Source organism: Acipenser ruthenus, chromosome 3, assembly GCF_902713425.1.
Source record: "Acipenser ruthenus chromosome 3, fAciRut3.2 maternal haplotype, whole genome shotgun sequence".
Lineage (NCBI taxonomy): Eukaryota > Metazoa > Chordata > Actinopteri > Acipenseriformes > Acipenseridae > Acipenser > Acipenser ruthenus.
The window spans coordinates 51461869-51479695 of NC_081191.1; the positions used below are offsets into that span (position 1 = coordinate 51461869).

The window sequence follows — 17827 nt, forward strand, 5'->3', positions numbered from 1 at the left end:
TTGTTTTTTTTTTGCTTTAGTTGTATTAACGTTAGTTTGTCTGTTACTTTATTATTAAAGTTTATTAATAACATAAGAACATAAGAAAGTTTACAAACGAGAGGAGGCCATTCAGCCCATCTTGCTCGTTTGGTTGTTAGTAGCTTATTGATCCCAGAATCTCATCAAGCAGTTTCTTGATGGATCCCAGGGTGTCAGCTTCAACAACAAAACAATAGGCAACATACAGTTGCCTATTGTTTTGCTTTTACTTATTCAGTTAATTTCATATATTGATGTACGTGCGTAGTAATACACATGTATTTATTTATTCATTGATCCATTTTGTGTCTGGTTGCTGAGAACACTTTGCTTGCTTCCCGAGGGGTGTTCTCTTAGCCGGAGACTACTGTATAAAATATACAACACTAATAATTACAGGTATGAATAAATCTTTAACATGTTTTAAGGGGCATACAGTCTTATTATTATTATTATTATTATTATTATTATTATTATTATTATTATTATTATTATTATTAACCCACACAGAGCCATTACACAGCCACATTTCCAGAAGTTAAGTTTCAGGGCATTGGCCAACTGGGGCCCACGCAGAACTCAGCAGTATACCCACCTAGAGCCCAAGCCCAGTTGAGCCCAGCCAAACCATCTACTACCCACATGGGGGCCAGTTGGGCGTGCTGGCTGGGACCAATGTGACGTCAGATCGCTGAGTGGTCCGGACCACAGGCCACAGAATGCTGCAACCCCTACTGCTATTGTTGTCCGCTTGCCTGTCTCGCGTCCAATCCTTTCTTCTACTATTTCTCTCAGTGTCATTGCTTTGTGTTTTTTTTTTTTTTTTTTACTTTGCTTTGAATGAACCTCCCTTCCTTCCTTGCTCTGTTGTGTACTGCGGCTTGAAGGGAAATGTACATCTCTGCAAGAGAGTAAAATAGTAGAGGCGTGCATATTTCCCACCAATCAAAGCACAGCGAGGCCTTGACGCCACACATGTTTACAGGCAGCATTCCACCAAGAGGAGAGACTGGCGTCCAACTGACCGGAATGGATTTTAAAGGCTGGACCGGATTTCAAAAGGAAATGTGAAACTTGAAATAAAGTGAAGCTACTTGTGTCTTCAAAGTGATTAAAAAAAAATATTTAAGCCTTTGCCACTGTTATCATTGTCATTCTTGTTTTATGAACACGATGTAGTTAATTCATTGTACGTTTTACTTCCAAGCCACACAAAATTCCACCCCTTACTTTTTTTTGCTTTACTACAGGGCTATGGGAATGGCTAGGAAAACAAACAACTCGAGTGAAGAAGGATCGGTAGCCGGTCAGATTGAACAATTTGTTGATACAGTTTCCTACACAGTCCTGATTTCTAGTCATGCGATATCAAGACGTTTGTTTTTTATTACATATATTTTAAGCATATTTGCTGTCTGAAACAGTTATCTCCATTGCAGTGTTGTTGCACTAGCAAGTTAATATTCGTCATATTTTCTGTTGCTTTTATATTTATAGATGTTTATTTTATGTAATCATCCTGTAGACAACATTTAATTAAAAAAAAAAAAACATAAAAAACAACAATCCGGTATGTATTCTCGGCGTTTGGTAAAACGTTCGATTCTTGGGAGCCGTGTATGTGCCCCTAGCCCCACGGGGGACGGAGCGCTGCTCCCAGGGGTGGTTCAAGCTGTCAAATTGGAGAACAGGGAAACGGTGCAGGGATCTCGCCGTAACGTGTACATAGTGTTGCTGCAGGATGGGACCCTGAAAGAGTATTCTGAAGAGGAAATCGTCAAGAGTCCAGCACAAATGACAGGGAAAGCGCAACTCAAGTACAAGGTGTGTATGTTTTTTTTTGTTTTGTTTTGTGATCAGCCTACCTCTGCTGCTGCTATTCGGGTTCCGACTGTTTTTGTTCAGTCAGTGGCGAAATATTACTATACGGGAGAAGAATAAGCGAAGAAAGTAGCATGTCTGAACAGCAATGCTCACAATGAATAAAAACAATTGTTGTATGGTGTATTGATGGATGATATCGATGGGCAGGCGGTAGTTCTAAGGTAAGGTTCAAATCCCACCTCAGCCACTGACTCATTGTGTGATCCTGAGCAAGTCACTTCACCTCCTTGTGCTCCGTCTTTCGGGTGAGACGTAATTGTAAGTGACTCTGCAGCTGATGCATAGTTCACACACCCTAGTCTCTGTAAGTCTGCTAAATAAACAAATAATAATAATAATAATAATAATAATAATAATAATAATAATAATAATAATAATAATAATAATAATATTAATAATAATAAGGCCCAGCGTAAAGAAAGGGGATGAAGGTAGTCGAACAGACACACCTGTGCTGAACAAGTTACGCGATCAGCAGCATTTCAAATGCAAATGCTGCAGGCTACATACAGTCCTCCCACATAATTAATATTACAGTTGTCTGTTTACTTCGTGCCGCTTTAATTGATGTACGGGTATCAAACTGTCAGGCAGGTGGCATTGTTATGATAGGAAGGAACGAATGGTGTGTACTTCAACTGAACTTTGACTTGTTTTTACAGCGACCATGGTTTGACCCTCATAGACACCCAATCATGGGGTTTCCATGCGAGTTTTTTTTTTTTAACTCGAGACATTTACACGAAAAAAATGTATCGTGTATGGGTTTCCATTCGCTCAATTTATTTTACTCGAGTAAACCGGGCTTTTCACTCGACGTCATGCAAATGTGTGGGAAAGGTGGAGATTGATATGTAAATTAGTTATGCGTAAAGTACTTGTGCTGTTTTTGAAGATTACTAGTGAAATTTTGTGAAAATGTGGTTTCCATGCGCAGAGACCTGCTACACGAGTGAATCTAAGCTGCTGTAATAAAGCAAAATACCTCGTGCCTGGCTGGTTAATAATGTGTTTTACTACTCTTGCCCAAATTGTTTTTCAAATGTCATTAGTAGTGAATACTGTTTCAACTATCTTACGACTCATTAATGTGAAACTGGGCGTGGATTTCCCGTGTGTTTCGTCATTTACACGAGTAAATGAGATTTACCCTATCCCTCTCTTTGGTCATTTTTTTCGGCCACAAACCTGATTTACCCGAGTAATTCTCCCAAACGTGCACGCACATCGGCATTTCATGTGTAAATTGACCCGCATGGAAACCCCATGAATGAGCCAGATTGCAGCAGGGATGAAGAAACATTTGCCCTAATCAACACTTGGGCCAACTGTTCAATCCAGAGAAGCTTGGATGGAAGCGTCCGTAACAAGCTGCTTCCGGGGCATTGATACGCGCATTGTGCACTTGAGTCTGTCACCCAGGTCAACCCTGCTTGATCAAAAGCAGTATGAAATCACGTAGACGACCCGCATGATTCAGGGTTCCGACCTGGGTAGAGTATGCCAGTGTGAAAGGGGCTTCAGGCAGCTAATGAACATAGTTATTTGTAAACCCCTGGTGGCCACAGACAAAGGCTGTTATGTAGTGAAAACAATACAAAAATACTCTAAATAATTATGGACATTTATTTTCACGAGAACTGTAGCAATTTATTATCATGGCAATTATTACAAGTGAAAATATTTTAGTACAGTATATGGAGAGCAGCATAACCACAGGAGTGCCACTTCTGTATCTGTACTTGTGCGTCTGTCCTTCCTTTCCCTGGTTGTTGCTTGTGCTATGTGTGTGCGTGAACCATGGGCAACTGCAAACGAGTTAACTGCTATGTAAACTTGACACAATGTATTTGCTTTGTTTCCATGATTAAAATAAGTCACTACTATCAGCAAACCTGAAACAAGATTGGTTTGGTTGCCTGAGAATGTATGAGCTTAACTAGTTTGAGTCAATGTAACGAACTGAAGTACTTGACTGAATGGCCTGAGAAATGATTTAGAATAGGGGTCCCCAAACTTTTTTACCAAAGGGCCATATACAAATTTGTACCTTTCCGGGCTGGCCCTGGAAAAAAATTACTATAGTAAAACTGTAGTGCATTTACTATAGTTTTATCACAGTAACTTACCATTGTATTTTTGCGGAAGCTATAGTTTTACCATTATAGTATTTACTATACTGTGCACTATAGTAATTACAGTTTATACTACACCTTCAACTATAGTAGTTTACTATAGTATTAACATACTACTGTGTTTACTGTAGTTACTATATTGAAAACTACAGCTAATAATACATAATTTACTATAGTTTAACTATAGCATCTTTAATTATATGTAGGTTTGCTACTTTTCGATTGTAATCCGTAAAGCTTGTTAAACGTCAAATTCTCAAAAAATATGAGTTCAACTGAAATCAATTTATATAGGATAAACGTCGGTAAAACCACTCGCTATTTTTTTTCTTACCGAAAATAATAATTTAAGAAATCATCTCTAGTCTGTGTAGTTTTTATACTTGCTATCTGTCCTGTCTCCGTTCCGCTCTGAATGGCTAGAGGTCGCTGTCAGTCAAATCAGTGGTTCCTTAATAGGCTAGTGTAGTTTCACCATCAGTCATTTTATCCTGTCCTGACAGATCTCGTTGGCTGAAGCAGCGCTAGAATGCTCTCATTCGTTTAAATGACTGTCAATCATCAGACTGACTGTGCACTTTCATTTGCCAACTACAGCGCCTGTCATTCAAAGTGCCTACTTTGAAATTAGCGGGTTAAGGTGAGGCTGTGTGGTCCAGTGGTTAAAGAAAAGGGCTTGTAACCAGGAGGTCCCCGGTTCAAATCCCACCTCAGACACTGACTCATTGTGTAACCCTGAGTAAGTCACTTAATCTCCTTGTGCTCCGTCTTTCGGGTGAGACGTAGTTGTAAGTGACTCTGCAGCTGATGCATAGTTACACACCCTAGTCTCTGTAAGTTGCCTTGGATAAAGGCGTCTGCTAAATAAACAAATAATAATAATAATAAAAGGTGGTTTTGCTATTGTAGGTATATACGGTGACAGTTACTAGTTTGATTTGAAAATGGGGCGCAAGAGGAAACCACTTAATGAGTATAGTGCACAATACCCTGATTGACGGCTTAAGTCTCCGCTGCAGGACGAAGCAGGCCAGTTTGCCTTGCCTCCAGTGAGTCCAGCTGTGCTTAAGGAGAGGGGCGGAGCTCGGAATAAGTGCAAGTTAGTTCTGTTCAACTATCTAACGTTTTGTTCTGTGCATATTAATTTTACTTGTAAATATATGCTATAAAAGTATGTGTAATACACTTTATGCTGCGTTTTCTATGGTTTATTTGAGACATTTTTTAATTTGTGTAGGATCTTTATCTTTACAAGGTATAGCTTTGATGTGACCAAACGTTATTTCAATTAGAATGTTGGTAACCATGGTTTTGTTGCATGTCTAATATGATAAAGGGGTTTCTCTAAATGAGACGTTTCTCAATGGCATAAAATATCTCTAATATTATAGTATTAACTTTCTCTGGAATATGATGAGATCCCAGAATCAACACAGAGATACTAGTTCTCCACCTGATGCTGGTGAAAACTTAGAACATGAAGGAAACTATAGATTTAAAAAAAAAAAAAGATTCCCAAAGCAATATATGTATATTCTGAATTATTTTAATTTACCAAATAAAGGGAAACTATTTTAAATTTATGAAATAAAAATTACATATTCGACACAGGTTGTTATTCTCATTTATATAATTGTATTCACCTACCCTGCAGTATAAGTAGTATTCTGGAAGTATACTTGTTTAAGCCTTTTATGTTGCTCATCTGGGGAAGACGTGGTGTTTTGGGGTTCGACTTGCGATACAGGACTCTTAGACAGAGATATCGTTCCAAGCACTTCTTGTTTTATTTTTATTTAAGCGAGTTGCAGTTTAACAAGTAGTGTACAAACAAAGCACAACAGATCAGCAGCCAGTTGTGTCACCGCGATAATAACTGCCTGTATGTTAGCATGTTTTCATTGGTTGGCTTCCCTAGTTGAATGGAGCGTGCTGCAAGTTTGCCCGCTGAGCCAATGGAAATGGAGGCGTGTCTGTGAACATTCTGTCTCTGTTTCTGCCTGTTTGTGTGTGTTCTTGGAGAGTGCTTAGATCACATAGCTTTCAGTTGGAGTCATTTTTTATAGAAATTTTCCACAACATTAGCGGGCTGGTCATGAAAGTTGCACGGGCTGGATTTGGCCTGCGGGCCATAGTTTGGGGACCCCTGATTTAGAACACTGTCAGTTTATGAAAACCTTTTTTTTCCTTTATAGTAATTTGTGAATCTAAAACTGAGAATGTAACGCCTGTCTTTTTATAGCAATGCAATTTAGTGTGTTGGGAATTGGAGACCTTCTCTGTTAAAGTCCAGAGTTGCACTTGTAAATAAGATTGATTCACACATTTGTCTTTTAGAGTTTTACTTATTTGAAGTTTTACTTAACTGTGTGGGGGATTGTGACAGTCTGGCTCGCAGTGGTGACGTCACGGACCAGGAAGTAGAAAACAAAACAATGGATGGGCGGTTGAAGCTGAGTGCAACGGCACTCAGCGTATTTATTAATAAACAAAACAAAAGATTTAAACAAACCAACAAAACACAAAACAAAAGTGCACGAGGGCCAAACGAATAAACAAACAAACAAGTAAGTGTCGTGCTGGATAATCCAGCACGTTTTAGCAATTGTTTTTTTAAATGTTGCTCGCTCTCTCCGCTCCCCGTACTCTCCTCTGTACACCCAACCTCGAGTGCAGAGAGCTGCAGGTTTATATACTCTGGTCGAGGGATTAACTAGTAGTTAATTATCTTATTATCCCTCAGCCAGAGTCTGCACGCGTTTGGTAAGGATGCATGACTGTCAGCTAGTTAAATAATCAGTAGCTGATCAGCCATGCATCCTCACTGTGTTTTCAAATATAATAATAAAAGACGTGGCGCTTTTACCCGCGCCGCAAACAAAAATACAAATAATAATACATAGGGGCGGGACACTCCGCCACAGGGATTCGTGGCGTCTGAGTATAAGAAATATAATTTCCAATCGATATTTTTTACAAATGCTGATAGCTATCTCTACTGCTATCTACTGAACAAAACATTGAAATAGTAATGTTCAATGGTATTGTTTTGTTACTATCAGGCCTGGGGTCAATTACAATCACAGCAGCATTGGTAGTTGAAAATACAATTACAATTAAAGTGTTCTGTTCAGTTACAATTAATTACGATTATGCAGCAGTATTTGCAATTAGAATTACAATTATACAGTACACCCTCGCTCTAACACCCTACATTATAACAAACCTTCAGCTATAACGAACCTGGGCGCTGGACCCCAAATAAAAATAAAATAAAAAAAAGATAATATTGCAACATATGTGAGGTCTGTGAAGTGCAGGAATGCTTGGAGTAGGAGGGGCTGTGTTTCACATCAGTCAAAGCCTATGGACGACAAGCACGGACCACAGGAGCTGCTGGTGATTGGCCATGGAGTGGGACGAGGTGGGACTAACTGGAGCTAAAGACCAGTGACAGGGGTAGTGTTTGTTGTTGTTGTGAAGCTGAGAGAAGCGAATAAGCAGAGACAGAATAGTTCTACCCTGAGATTCCTTTAAAAAATTAATTAGTTTTAGCACCATCGGTCGTGGCTCACAGCGACGTGTTAATTGTTAGTTAACAATTGGCAGATTGTTTTTTGATCATTTATTAGTGTAATAAGATCGAGTTTGGCCCTGAATCGACTGAAGGCTCATTCTTATAGCGTTAAAGATTTTTGTTACAATATACACACACTGTCAACATCCTGGTCTGTACGCACAGGATCATGCCACCTCGCAGTGAAGTCAACTCTTTTGTCTTAATAAAAAACGTGTGCTTTGTAACTGCCTCCAAAACGAAAATCATTTTATGTTGCAACAAAGCTGGAAACTACATTGATCGTTTGAAAAAAGTAGTAACGCAGGCATATCTCTGAATATAGGTTGTCAAAAAGCACTCGTTTTTGGCTTGTTCAACAACCATGTGGCAAAACAAATTTGAATTAAAAAAAAAAAAAAAGAAAAAGATTTTGAGGATCTGATTAACTTTTCATGTCAGGTTGATTTGGAATAAAAACTCAGTTTGGGATACTTGATTGTTTGATTAAGATTTGGTGCACTTTGAAACGATTCATGTCAGATTGATTTTGAATAAAAGTTCAGATTTAATTTGGGATTTGTGCTTTTTTTGTACTGTATTTTAATTATTTAACGAATTAGATAAAGTAAAAGCAGAATACAGCATACATGAAATGAACAGGTACATGTAATTCTACTTTTATTCACAATCTTATCTCATTAACTTACTCCAACAGTTTATCCTTCATTTTGATTGTCCTTTTGCTATAACGAACCCATCGATATAATGAACAAAAGGCTTGGACCCCAACAGGTTCGTTATAGCGAGGGTGTACTGTACTAAAAAGTAACAAATAACCACACATTAATATGCTTACACTTACTTATTTCAAAACCCAAGAAACAATCTCAGATTTAAATACAGAAACATAAAGTATAACTTGTATTTGTAAAAATGCATCTTAGGAACATAAGCTCTTCAAATCTAGCATCTGCGAGAGAACATCTCTCGGACCTGAAGATATTCCCAACAATTGAAAAAAGACTCAACTGCGGCAGATGAAGCTGGTGTTGCAAGATATTTGGTGGTTAGATGGGCACGTTGGGGAAGGGTTACTTGGTGTTGTTGCCAGAAGGACAGTGGGTCTGCATCCTCCTGGATACTGGGCTGGCTAAAGTAGCTTTCGACTTGAGACACAGTGGCTATGGGAAGTTGAGGCCTGTGGGATAAGAAGAACATAAGAACATAAGAACGTTTACAAACGAGAGGAGGCCATTCAGCCCATCTTGCTCGTTTGGTTGTTAGTAGCTTATTGATCCCAGAATCTCATCAAGCAGCTTCTTGAAGGATCCCAGGGTGTCAGCTTCAACAACATTACTGGGAAGTTGGTTCCAGACCCTCACAACTCTCTGTGAAAAAAGTAATAAAGTAATTTATAGCACAGTTGTAACAAAAGCCAGGAGGGACACCGGCCCCCCAGGACCGGAATTGTCCACCCCTGGCCTAAGGGGACACCCTTGTGGTGAAACTGATTTTTCCCATTATAAATGCTCCGGCTAAAGGAACAGGAACTTCGCTTAAAAGAACACCTTCTTGGCACCGACAGATATTTGTTCACAACTGATACAATACTATTTTGTAAAAATTCGAGTTGTCATTGCAAGAGTGTCTTGAGGGACCCTGATTGCTTTATTAAATATTTCCAGACCGCCGTCCTATCACTGAATTGAATTGTTTTGTATTCTGATTTCCTCGAGTGCACCTCATCGCTACAGAATGGCATGTAAACTAACGGCAAAATGTGCAGCTGTTTATCTTGCTACACAAAGTTGGAAATTGTTCGAGCTCTTAAAAAAAAACCTGAATTAGTCACAAGTCGCTGAACAATTTGGTGTTTCCCGTTCTAGTGAGTTGCTTCACCATTCTAATAATGTGCTGCATTTTGTAACGTGTGTAGGGGTGCTGTGTTAATTGAGTTTGACAGTTATTATTAATGCACATTACTTTTTCTCTCTGCCATTGTAATAGCCCGAAACACCCTCTCATAGTACATAGCGATTTGACCGTTTTTTTTTTTTGCTTTAGTTGTATTAACGTTAGTTTGTCTGTTACTTTATTATTAAAGTTTATTAATAACATAAGAACATAAGAACGTTTACAAACGAGAGGAGGCCATTCAACCCATCTTGCTCGTTTGGTTGTTAGTAGCTTATTGATCCCAGAATCTCATCAAGCAGCTTCTTGAAGGATCCCAGGGTGTCAGCTTCAACAACATTACTGGGAAGTTGGTTCCAGACCCTCACAATTCTCTGTGAAAAAAGTGCCTCCTATTTTCTGTTCTGAATGCCCCTTTATCTAATGTCCATTTGTGACCCCTGGTCCTTGTTTCTTTTTTTCAGGTCAAAGTAGTCCCCTGGGTTGACATTGTCTATACCTTTTAGGATTTTGAATGTTTGAATCAGATCACCGCGTAGTCTTCTTTGTTCAAGACTGAATAGATTCAATTCTTTTAGCCTGTCTGCATACGACATGCCTTTTAAACCCGGGATAATTCTGGTTGCTCTTCTTTGCACTCTTTCAGCAATTTTGTTTTTTTAAAGTGTGGGTCATAGCCATGGCTACGGGGCTTGTCATGCTACCATTGGTTTAGGGCTAGGGTGGGCAGGACATATAATATTTTTATTACAAGGACGAGTCTCTGCCGGCGCCATTGTAATTGAGTGCACAGCAGATCCGGTTTTACAATCCCAAGAGTGCTAATCTACATATCATCTAAACGGTAAGTACTTGGGCTAATTAGCCATATTGTTGTTGTTTTTTTTTTTCAACTTTATATTCGTTTTTTTTGTGCTGAGTACATCTGCAGTGTTTTTTTTTCGTTGTGTCTTGTGTGTGTGTGCGTGCTTGCTTGCTGGGCGGGGCTAACTTTTATGACTGCTGTAGACAAGAGTAACTACTGTACCAACATCACGTTTATTTTATTTTTTAACATCTTTCTTATCGTTAGTTTCACATATACGTTTTTATTCTAGACTTGTTTTTCCATTTTTTGAACTTGTTTCTCCTCAGGAGAATTATTACTTTTTCTAGTCGATTCATTATTTATCTGTAGTCGTTATTATTATTTAGCTGTGCATCTATTATTTTTTTAACTTATTTTTTTATTCGATGTGTAAAAGTATGAGGAATACAGCTCGTTGTTTTTATTATTGGTTTTAGTTTTTATTTTTACGTTGTGTATGTAGCCTATGTAAAGAACAAAGACATTTAGCTGTAGTTATTATTATTATTATTATTTAGCCATGTATTTTATTATTAGTTTACTGTGTGTGTGTGTGTGTGTGTGTAAACAACAGAGACATTATTTAGCTGTAGTCACTATTATTATTTAGCTGTAGTCACTATTATTATTTAGCTGTAGTTACTATTATTATTTAGCCATGTATTTTATTATGAGTTTACTTTTACTTTGTGTGTGTGTGTGTAAAGAACAGTCATTATTATTAGTTTACTTTTTATGTGTATGAAAAAGGATGGAGAATATTTTATTATTAATTATTATTATTATTATTATTATTATTATTATTATTATTATTATTAATAATAATTGGTATTTATTTTAATGTTTTATGTGGGTGTGTGTAAGCCAGAAAATGGATGGAGACAATCGGTTCTAGCATCTGGTTCAGTCACTGAAGAGGAGGAGGGCCCTGACTGAGGAGGAGATCGAGGGCATGGACGTCATGGAGGAGGACCTCCTTGATGAAGAGCTGCTGCAGGAGGATGAAGAGGAGGAGAATGATCTGGAGGAGCCCCAGCCCAGCACTTCAACTGCAGGGTAGTTTTGAAGATAAATAAATACAGCACAATATGGAAGGTTTTTTTTTTTGGTCTCCCTCCCTCCCAAATAAAATTCTTAATTTCAAAGTTTTATTTGTAATATTTTCAAATAAAAAAATAAATAAATACATAAACATTTTACTTTATAACTTGTGTGTTGTTTCTTTATTTTTATACTGAAATATAACTCTCTCTCAAACAGGGCAATAATGTTTCCAGTCTCACTAGTTTTAACCCTAGTCTGCCATTTCGGAGGTTGATTTTTGTAAAATACTATGCATTGCAAAACCTTATCTAGCTCTGCAACTGTACAAGATATTTCAATTCTGATTTCAGATTTGAAATCCTTGGAAAATTGTGCAGCTACAATATACTCTAAGTTTTTTTATATAACACTTGGAAAGAGGTTGAAATTGGCACTTTTTAAAAATATTATTTATTATTTTTCATATTTCGATAATTTTTTGGGAGGTGTAGCTTATATGAAAAAAAAATCACTCCACAACAAAATAAATTACATCACTGGAAATATCTACTTAATGCCTTTCTGTTGGTGTATTGGGTTTTAATTTCTGATTTAAGGTTCCAAAACTAAAAGCATTTAAACAGAAAGTGTTCATATTTATGACCGAATATGGTCATTCCCCGTAGGCAGCATAGGGTTAAACACTCGTGCTCATTACCTACATTATATCCCGTGTACCAACTACAATACACCAACATTAACATACGCAACATACAACATAAAACACAAATGCACACAGGGGCAGGGCACATTGCCACATATACCTCCCCCTTGTGCGCAGCACACATGGCCTCAATGGCCACCTCCCCCCTTAAAAGCCCAAAAGTCCAGCACAAAGTCCTGGGCCAGAACCAGAGGCTTCAAGGGGCCCACAGGTCGTAAGGCTGTCAACAGCAATGCTGACAGCAGGGTGGCACACTCCTGCCACTCTTCTGCTGCTGGTGGCAATGCCGGCAGATTCCCAGCTGACAGCGGAAATGCTGTCAGCAGAGACATTAATTGCTCCTAGTCTGGCTCCTCCAGCCAGGGTAGTCCTGGCAGCGGAATGGCTGCTTGGGGGGTGGTCTCCTGACCTTCCCCCATCTTCGTAGCCGGCAGCTCCCTTTTGTGGGGCTCCGGCCACAGTACTTCCGGCAGCGAAAGTGCTGCAGTGGGAGCAGGTCTCCTGACCTCCCCCACGATCTCCGGCAGCGAAACTGCTGCTGGGGTTAGTGGTCTCTGGACCTCCTCCCCGTTCTTCGTGGCTGGCAGCTCCCCTTGGTGGGGTTCCAGCCACAGTACTTCCTGCTGCGATGCGGAGCACCAGGCAGCCCCAGGCGATGCGGAGCACCAGGCAGCCCCAGGCGATGCGGATCACCAGGCAGCCCCAGGCGATGCGGAGCACTAGGCAGCCCCAGACGATGCGGAGCACCAGGCAGCCCCAGGCCATGCGGAACACCAGGCAGCCCCAGGCCATGCGGAGCACCAGGCAGCCCCAGGCCATGCGGAGCACCTGGCAGCTCCAGGTGATGCGGAGCAGCAGGCAGCCCCAGACGATGCAAGGCAGGCATCCTTGGGCGAAGCGAGGCAGGCATCCTTGGGCGATGCGAGGCAGACATCCTTGGGCGAAGCGAGGCAGGCATCCTTGGGCGGTGCGAGGCAGTCATCCTTGGGCAGTGCAAGGCAGGCATCCTTGAGCGGTGCGAGGCAGGCATCCTTGGACGGTGCGATGCAGGCATCCTTGGACGGTGCGAGGCAGGCATCCTTGGGCGGTGCCAAACTCAGCTGCAGCTCCTCTGGTGGTGGAAGTGGGAGCGGCAAGCAATCTTCCCACAGCGGTGAAGGCGGAACCAGCAGGTATTCACCCATTGCTGGTGGAGGTGGGAGGGGCAAGCAGTCCTCCCATGGCGGTGGAGGCGGAACCAGCAGGTATTCACCCTCTGCTGGTGGAGGAGGCAGAGGCAGCTCCTGCTGCTCTGCTCCTGTCGATGGAGGTGATGGAAACAGAGGCAGCTCCTGCTGCTCTGCTCCTGATGGAGGTGGTGGAGGCAGAGCCAGCTCCTGCTGCTCTGCTCCTGCCGGTGAAGGTGGTGGAAGCAGAGGCAGCTCCTGCTGCTTTGCTCCTGCCGGTGGAGGTGGTGGAGGCAGAGGCAGCTCCTGCTGCTCTGCTCCTAGTGGCGGAAGTGGTGGAGGTGGGAGCAGCGTGTAGTCTCCTGGCGACGGAGGTGGGAGCAGCGTGTAGTCTCCTGGCGAGGGAGGTGGGAGCAGCGTGTAGTCTCCTGGCGACGGAGGTGGGAGCAGCGTGTAGTCTCCCTGTTTCAGGGGACTGGTGCGGCTCTCCCTCTCTTGCAGGGGACTGGTGTGGCTCTCCCTCTCTTGCAGGGGACTGGTGCGGCTCTCCCTCACTTGCAGGGGACTGGTGCGGCTCACCCTCTCTTGCAGGGGACTGGTGCAGGTCTCCCTCACTTGCAGGGGACTGGTGCGGGACTCCCTCACTTGCAGGGGACTGGTGCAGGTCTCCCTCTCTTGCAGGGGACTGGTGAGGGTCTGAAGGCGCAACCAGCAGGCACTTTTCCTCTGCTGGTGGAGATGGGGACAGCAGGCATTTTTCCTCTGCTGGTGGAGATGGGGACAGCAGGCATTTTCCCTCTGCTGGTGGAGATGGGGACAGCAGGCATTCTTCCTCTGCTGGTGGAGATGGGGACAGCAGGCATTTTCCCTCTGCTGGTGGAGATGGGGTCAGCAGGCATTTTCCCTCTGCTGGTGGCGATGGGGACAGCAGGCATTTTCCCTCTGCTGGTCGAGATGGGAACAGCTGCCTCTCGGGCTTTGGATTCCCGCGGTCCCCCAGTCTGGGCGCTGGACGCTCGCAGTCCCGCCGTCTGGGCGCTGGATGCTCGTGGTCCCCCCATCTGGACGCTGGATGCACGGGCTCCTCCCAATCAGGTGCTAGTTCCTCCTCGTAACTGCGGAAGGGACAGGAGGCAAAGTAATGCTTACTCTTGCAGAGGTCGGGTACTGGCTTCCTAGCCTTCCGGCGGAACCACTGCTCTGTGTATTCCCCCCATCCCATCTTTTGGGACAATGCCTGAAGAGCCACATGGACGGAGCAGTGCATGGTGGTGTGACCACAGCCCTGCTTCCTCCTTTTTCCCTTTGCTGTACTGCTGCTACTTTCGGCTGCTTTTTACCATTTTTTTTTTTTAATATTTTTTTTTTCCTGCAGTACTCTTTCTGGCCTGAGTCTTGGGGGCGTTGTTATATGACATCAGGCCAGAAAGAATCACACACAGACAGGCAGTATTTGCAGTGAATCTGAGACACGGCAGCGCTCAGTGTTTTAATAAACAAATAAATAAAAGGTTGAACAAAACAGAACACGGCACTTTATACCCACATTATATCCCGTGTACCAACTGTAATACACCAACATTAACACACGCAACATAAACATAAAACACAAATGCACACAGGGACGGGGCACATTGCCACATGCACCAATCAAGTTTCCATCGTGGGTCCAGTGCAGCTGCTAAGGTGAAGGCTTCTTCATTCTCTTGCTTTGGCATACGGTTGTCTATGGACGATTGTAGTGCTGAAAACATTTTGTACTTGTATGTGTTTGATAATTCAGCCATCTCAGCTCAAAGTCCATGTGTGCAGGGCAGGATGCAACTAACTGTGACCTGAGAGTCCTTCAGTCTGATCCATGGCAAGCTCAAATGGGCTAAGGATCTCAACAAGCTCTTTGATGAGGTTGATTTCATATTTGGAGAGCTTACCAGGGAAATCAAGCTTTTCCATGGTGTGTGTTTCACCTTGAGGATGGACTTCAGCATCTTCAGTTGATTGTTCCACCTAAGGTGCACCACACTTGGAGAACACTTGTTTAGCTTCATGGCTCTGACTCTTTGGAACTCTCTCCCAGCTTTCGTGCGTGATGCTTTAAATCAACTCTCTTGCTTTCAGTGCTCTTTAAGCCTGATGTCTGCCATTAGCTGCTGTGTTGTTGCTACTATTTCATGTATTATGCTACTATGTCATGTATTATGCATTTTTCACTGTATTTAATGTATTATGCTTTTTTTTACTGTATTTCATGTATTATGCATTTCTCTGTATTTAAAGTATTATGGATTTTCTTGTTGTTTCTGCATCTTGTAAAGCACTTTGTGATGGTGGTCCACTATGAAATGCCAATATCAATCAATCAAATAAAGATTGATTGATTGATATTGGCATTTGCAGCCTGCAGCTTGCTCTCGCCCTAAAAGAGCTCTGTTGCCAAGTTTGAGTGACGCACATGACTGACAAGTTTACTGGTCTTGCTGATGATGGTTGACATCTGTCCTGCTGTTTCAGTCCATCCCTTACAACCAACTGGAGAGTGTGAGCAAAGCAGGTAAAGTGTTGAGGCAGGTACTCAAGACTGTGGCTTGTATCCACAATAGTGATGTGCTCACTGTCACTGTCACTGTCAGTGTCAATCTCCGACCCATTATATTGCTCTATGCCAGGAAGAGTAACAAAAGCCTTCAGAATATTGGCTGTGTTATGTTTAGAGTTTTGCATGTTCGATGCTACAGGGGTGACGTAATGGAGGACTGCGGAAATTGGGTGACAAGTGTTGTCCTTGTAGAGACAGCGTGGGCTAGGAACACAGATTCAGACGGTCTAAAATAAAGCTACGTGTTAGTGAGTGTTTGTTCTGACATTTAATAAACAACAACGTTTATAAGTACAAGAGTCTTGCGTCCTACCTGACAAATTAGGCTGCATTATCAGTTACAATGGTCACAACTTTGCGCTCCAGACTAGGGATGAAACGATAGTAAATTTCCATGATAAGAATAGTTGTGAGCCCACCGATTATCACGATAGTAGCGGTTATTTTTCAATTACTTTTTTAACTGAATAAAAAGAAAAAAAATAACAAGTGTTGTCTTTTTTTCTCTGTGGGATATGGTCTGCAACACAAGGAAGCTACAGACTTTAAAAAAGATTCTAGTAAGAATGAAAACAAAATACTAGCACACAGGTGGAAGAAAAATAATCTTCATGAAATTGTCCTTATATTACCATCATTAATAGTTGCAAAAAACGATACCTTTATTTAAGACTGTTAAAATGGGATTGCAAGCTTTTTTCCTCCTGCTTTATTTACACATAATTACAAAATAATCTGTATTTCTTTCAATACATTTAAAGTACTTGCTTTACACACATATACTGCTAACTATTCTCAATTATTTTTCAAATAGTCTTTATTCCTTTTTTTGTCGTTATTTCATTTATAATTCAAGAAAACACATTTCAATACCGTTATCAACTTTACCTGCCTGTTTTTCTGGTGGTATAATAGCCTATAACATGTACATTTTAATGAATGTATTGAAATTATATACTGATAATTGAGGGTGGAACAGAAGACAGTATAGAGAGGGCGCCGCACTGAAAAAAAAAAAAAAGTTTGTTCTTAAAGTGACCTTGCTTGTTGACTGCTGACATCTTTCAACTCCACCGGGTGCTAAGTCGGAAGGTTTGAAGTTGTTCCTGCTTTTGTTGTTGTGCCTTTGCCACATTCTGCGGATTGGATGTACATCCTATGGTATTTCCCCGCTATATATTTTTTTTGTAGTGAAAGTACACACTAGGGCTGTCAGTTAAGCCTCAAAATAGCAATCGATTAATTGGACACACAAAATATAATCATTCCAGTACATATCGATGAGTGTTCCATACATTTTCGGTGCATTCCTCTTCCTGTGACGTTATTATTTTTATATCATTGCTGTTAAGTAAAAGCTTGAGCACAACAATTTAATGCAAGGGGTAATTACGCCTTGGTAGCGGCAAGAGAAAAAGAAAAAAAAAACACAACATTCGCAACACGCCTAAAGCAAGTTTAACATACTACAGGAGTGTTACTAAAATATTTATTACAAACAGATTACAGTACTTGGAATGTAGGCTATATAAACTAGACACGAGTTTACGAAAAACTTTTTTTTATTTTTTTCAGTGACAGCTGCAGCATCAGACATTGCATCTTTTTATTACTGTACCACCTAACCTTCACTATGTGAAACACACAATGCAGAAATCTCGGCCTAAAACAATAATAATGATAATAATAATAATAATAATAATAATAATAATAATAATAATAATAATAATAATAATAATAATAATAGCTGCAAGCAGCAATGTAGGGGGCCAAGTATGGCAGTTTGGATGTATGGATATGGCATATGACTATGGATATGGCTGTATGGATATGGTATATGGCTGTATAAATATGACATATGGCTGTATGGAAGCAGCAATGTACGAATCTGGTCACATGGTTTGGCAGCCATATTGAAATATTGCCCAATTATCTTAATTCATTTATAGATTTTATTT

General features: G+C 41.1%; 1 protein-coding gene across 2 annotated transcripts in view; it reads left to right on the plus strand.

Moving 5' to 3' along the window:
• The first annotated feature begins 1284 nt into the window (after positions 1-1284).
• LOC117394605 (zinc finger protein 704-like) overlaps positions 1285-17827 on the plus strand; it is a 111778-nt gene continuing 95235 nt past the window's right edge. For both annotated transcript variants that reach the window (XM_033992938.3, XM_059013571.1), the window contains exon 1: positions 1285-1845. In XM_033992938.3, coding sequence (XP_033848829.2) covers positions 1594-1845 — 252 coding nt within the window. In that variant the 5' untranslated portion in view covers positions 1285-1593. The remainder of the gene's footprint in view (positions 1846-17827) is intronic.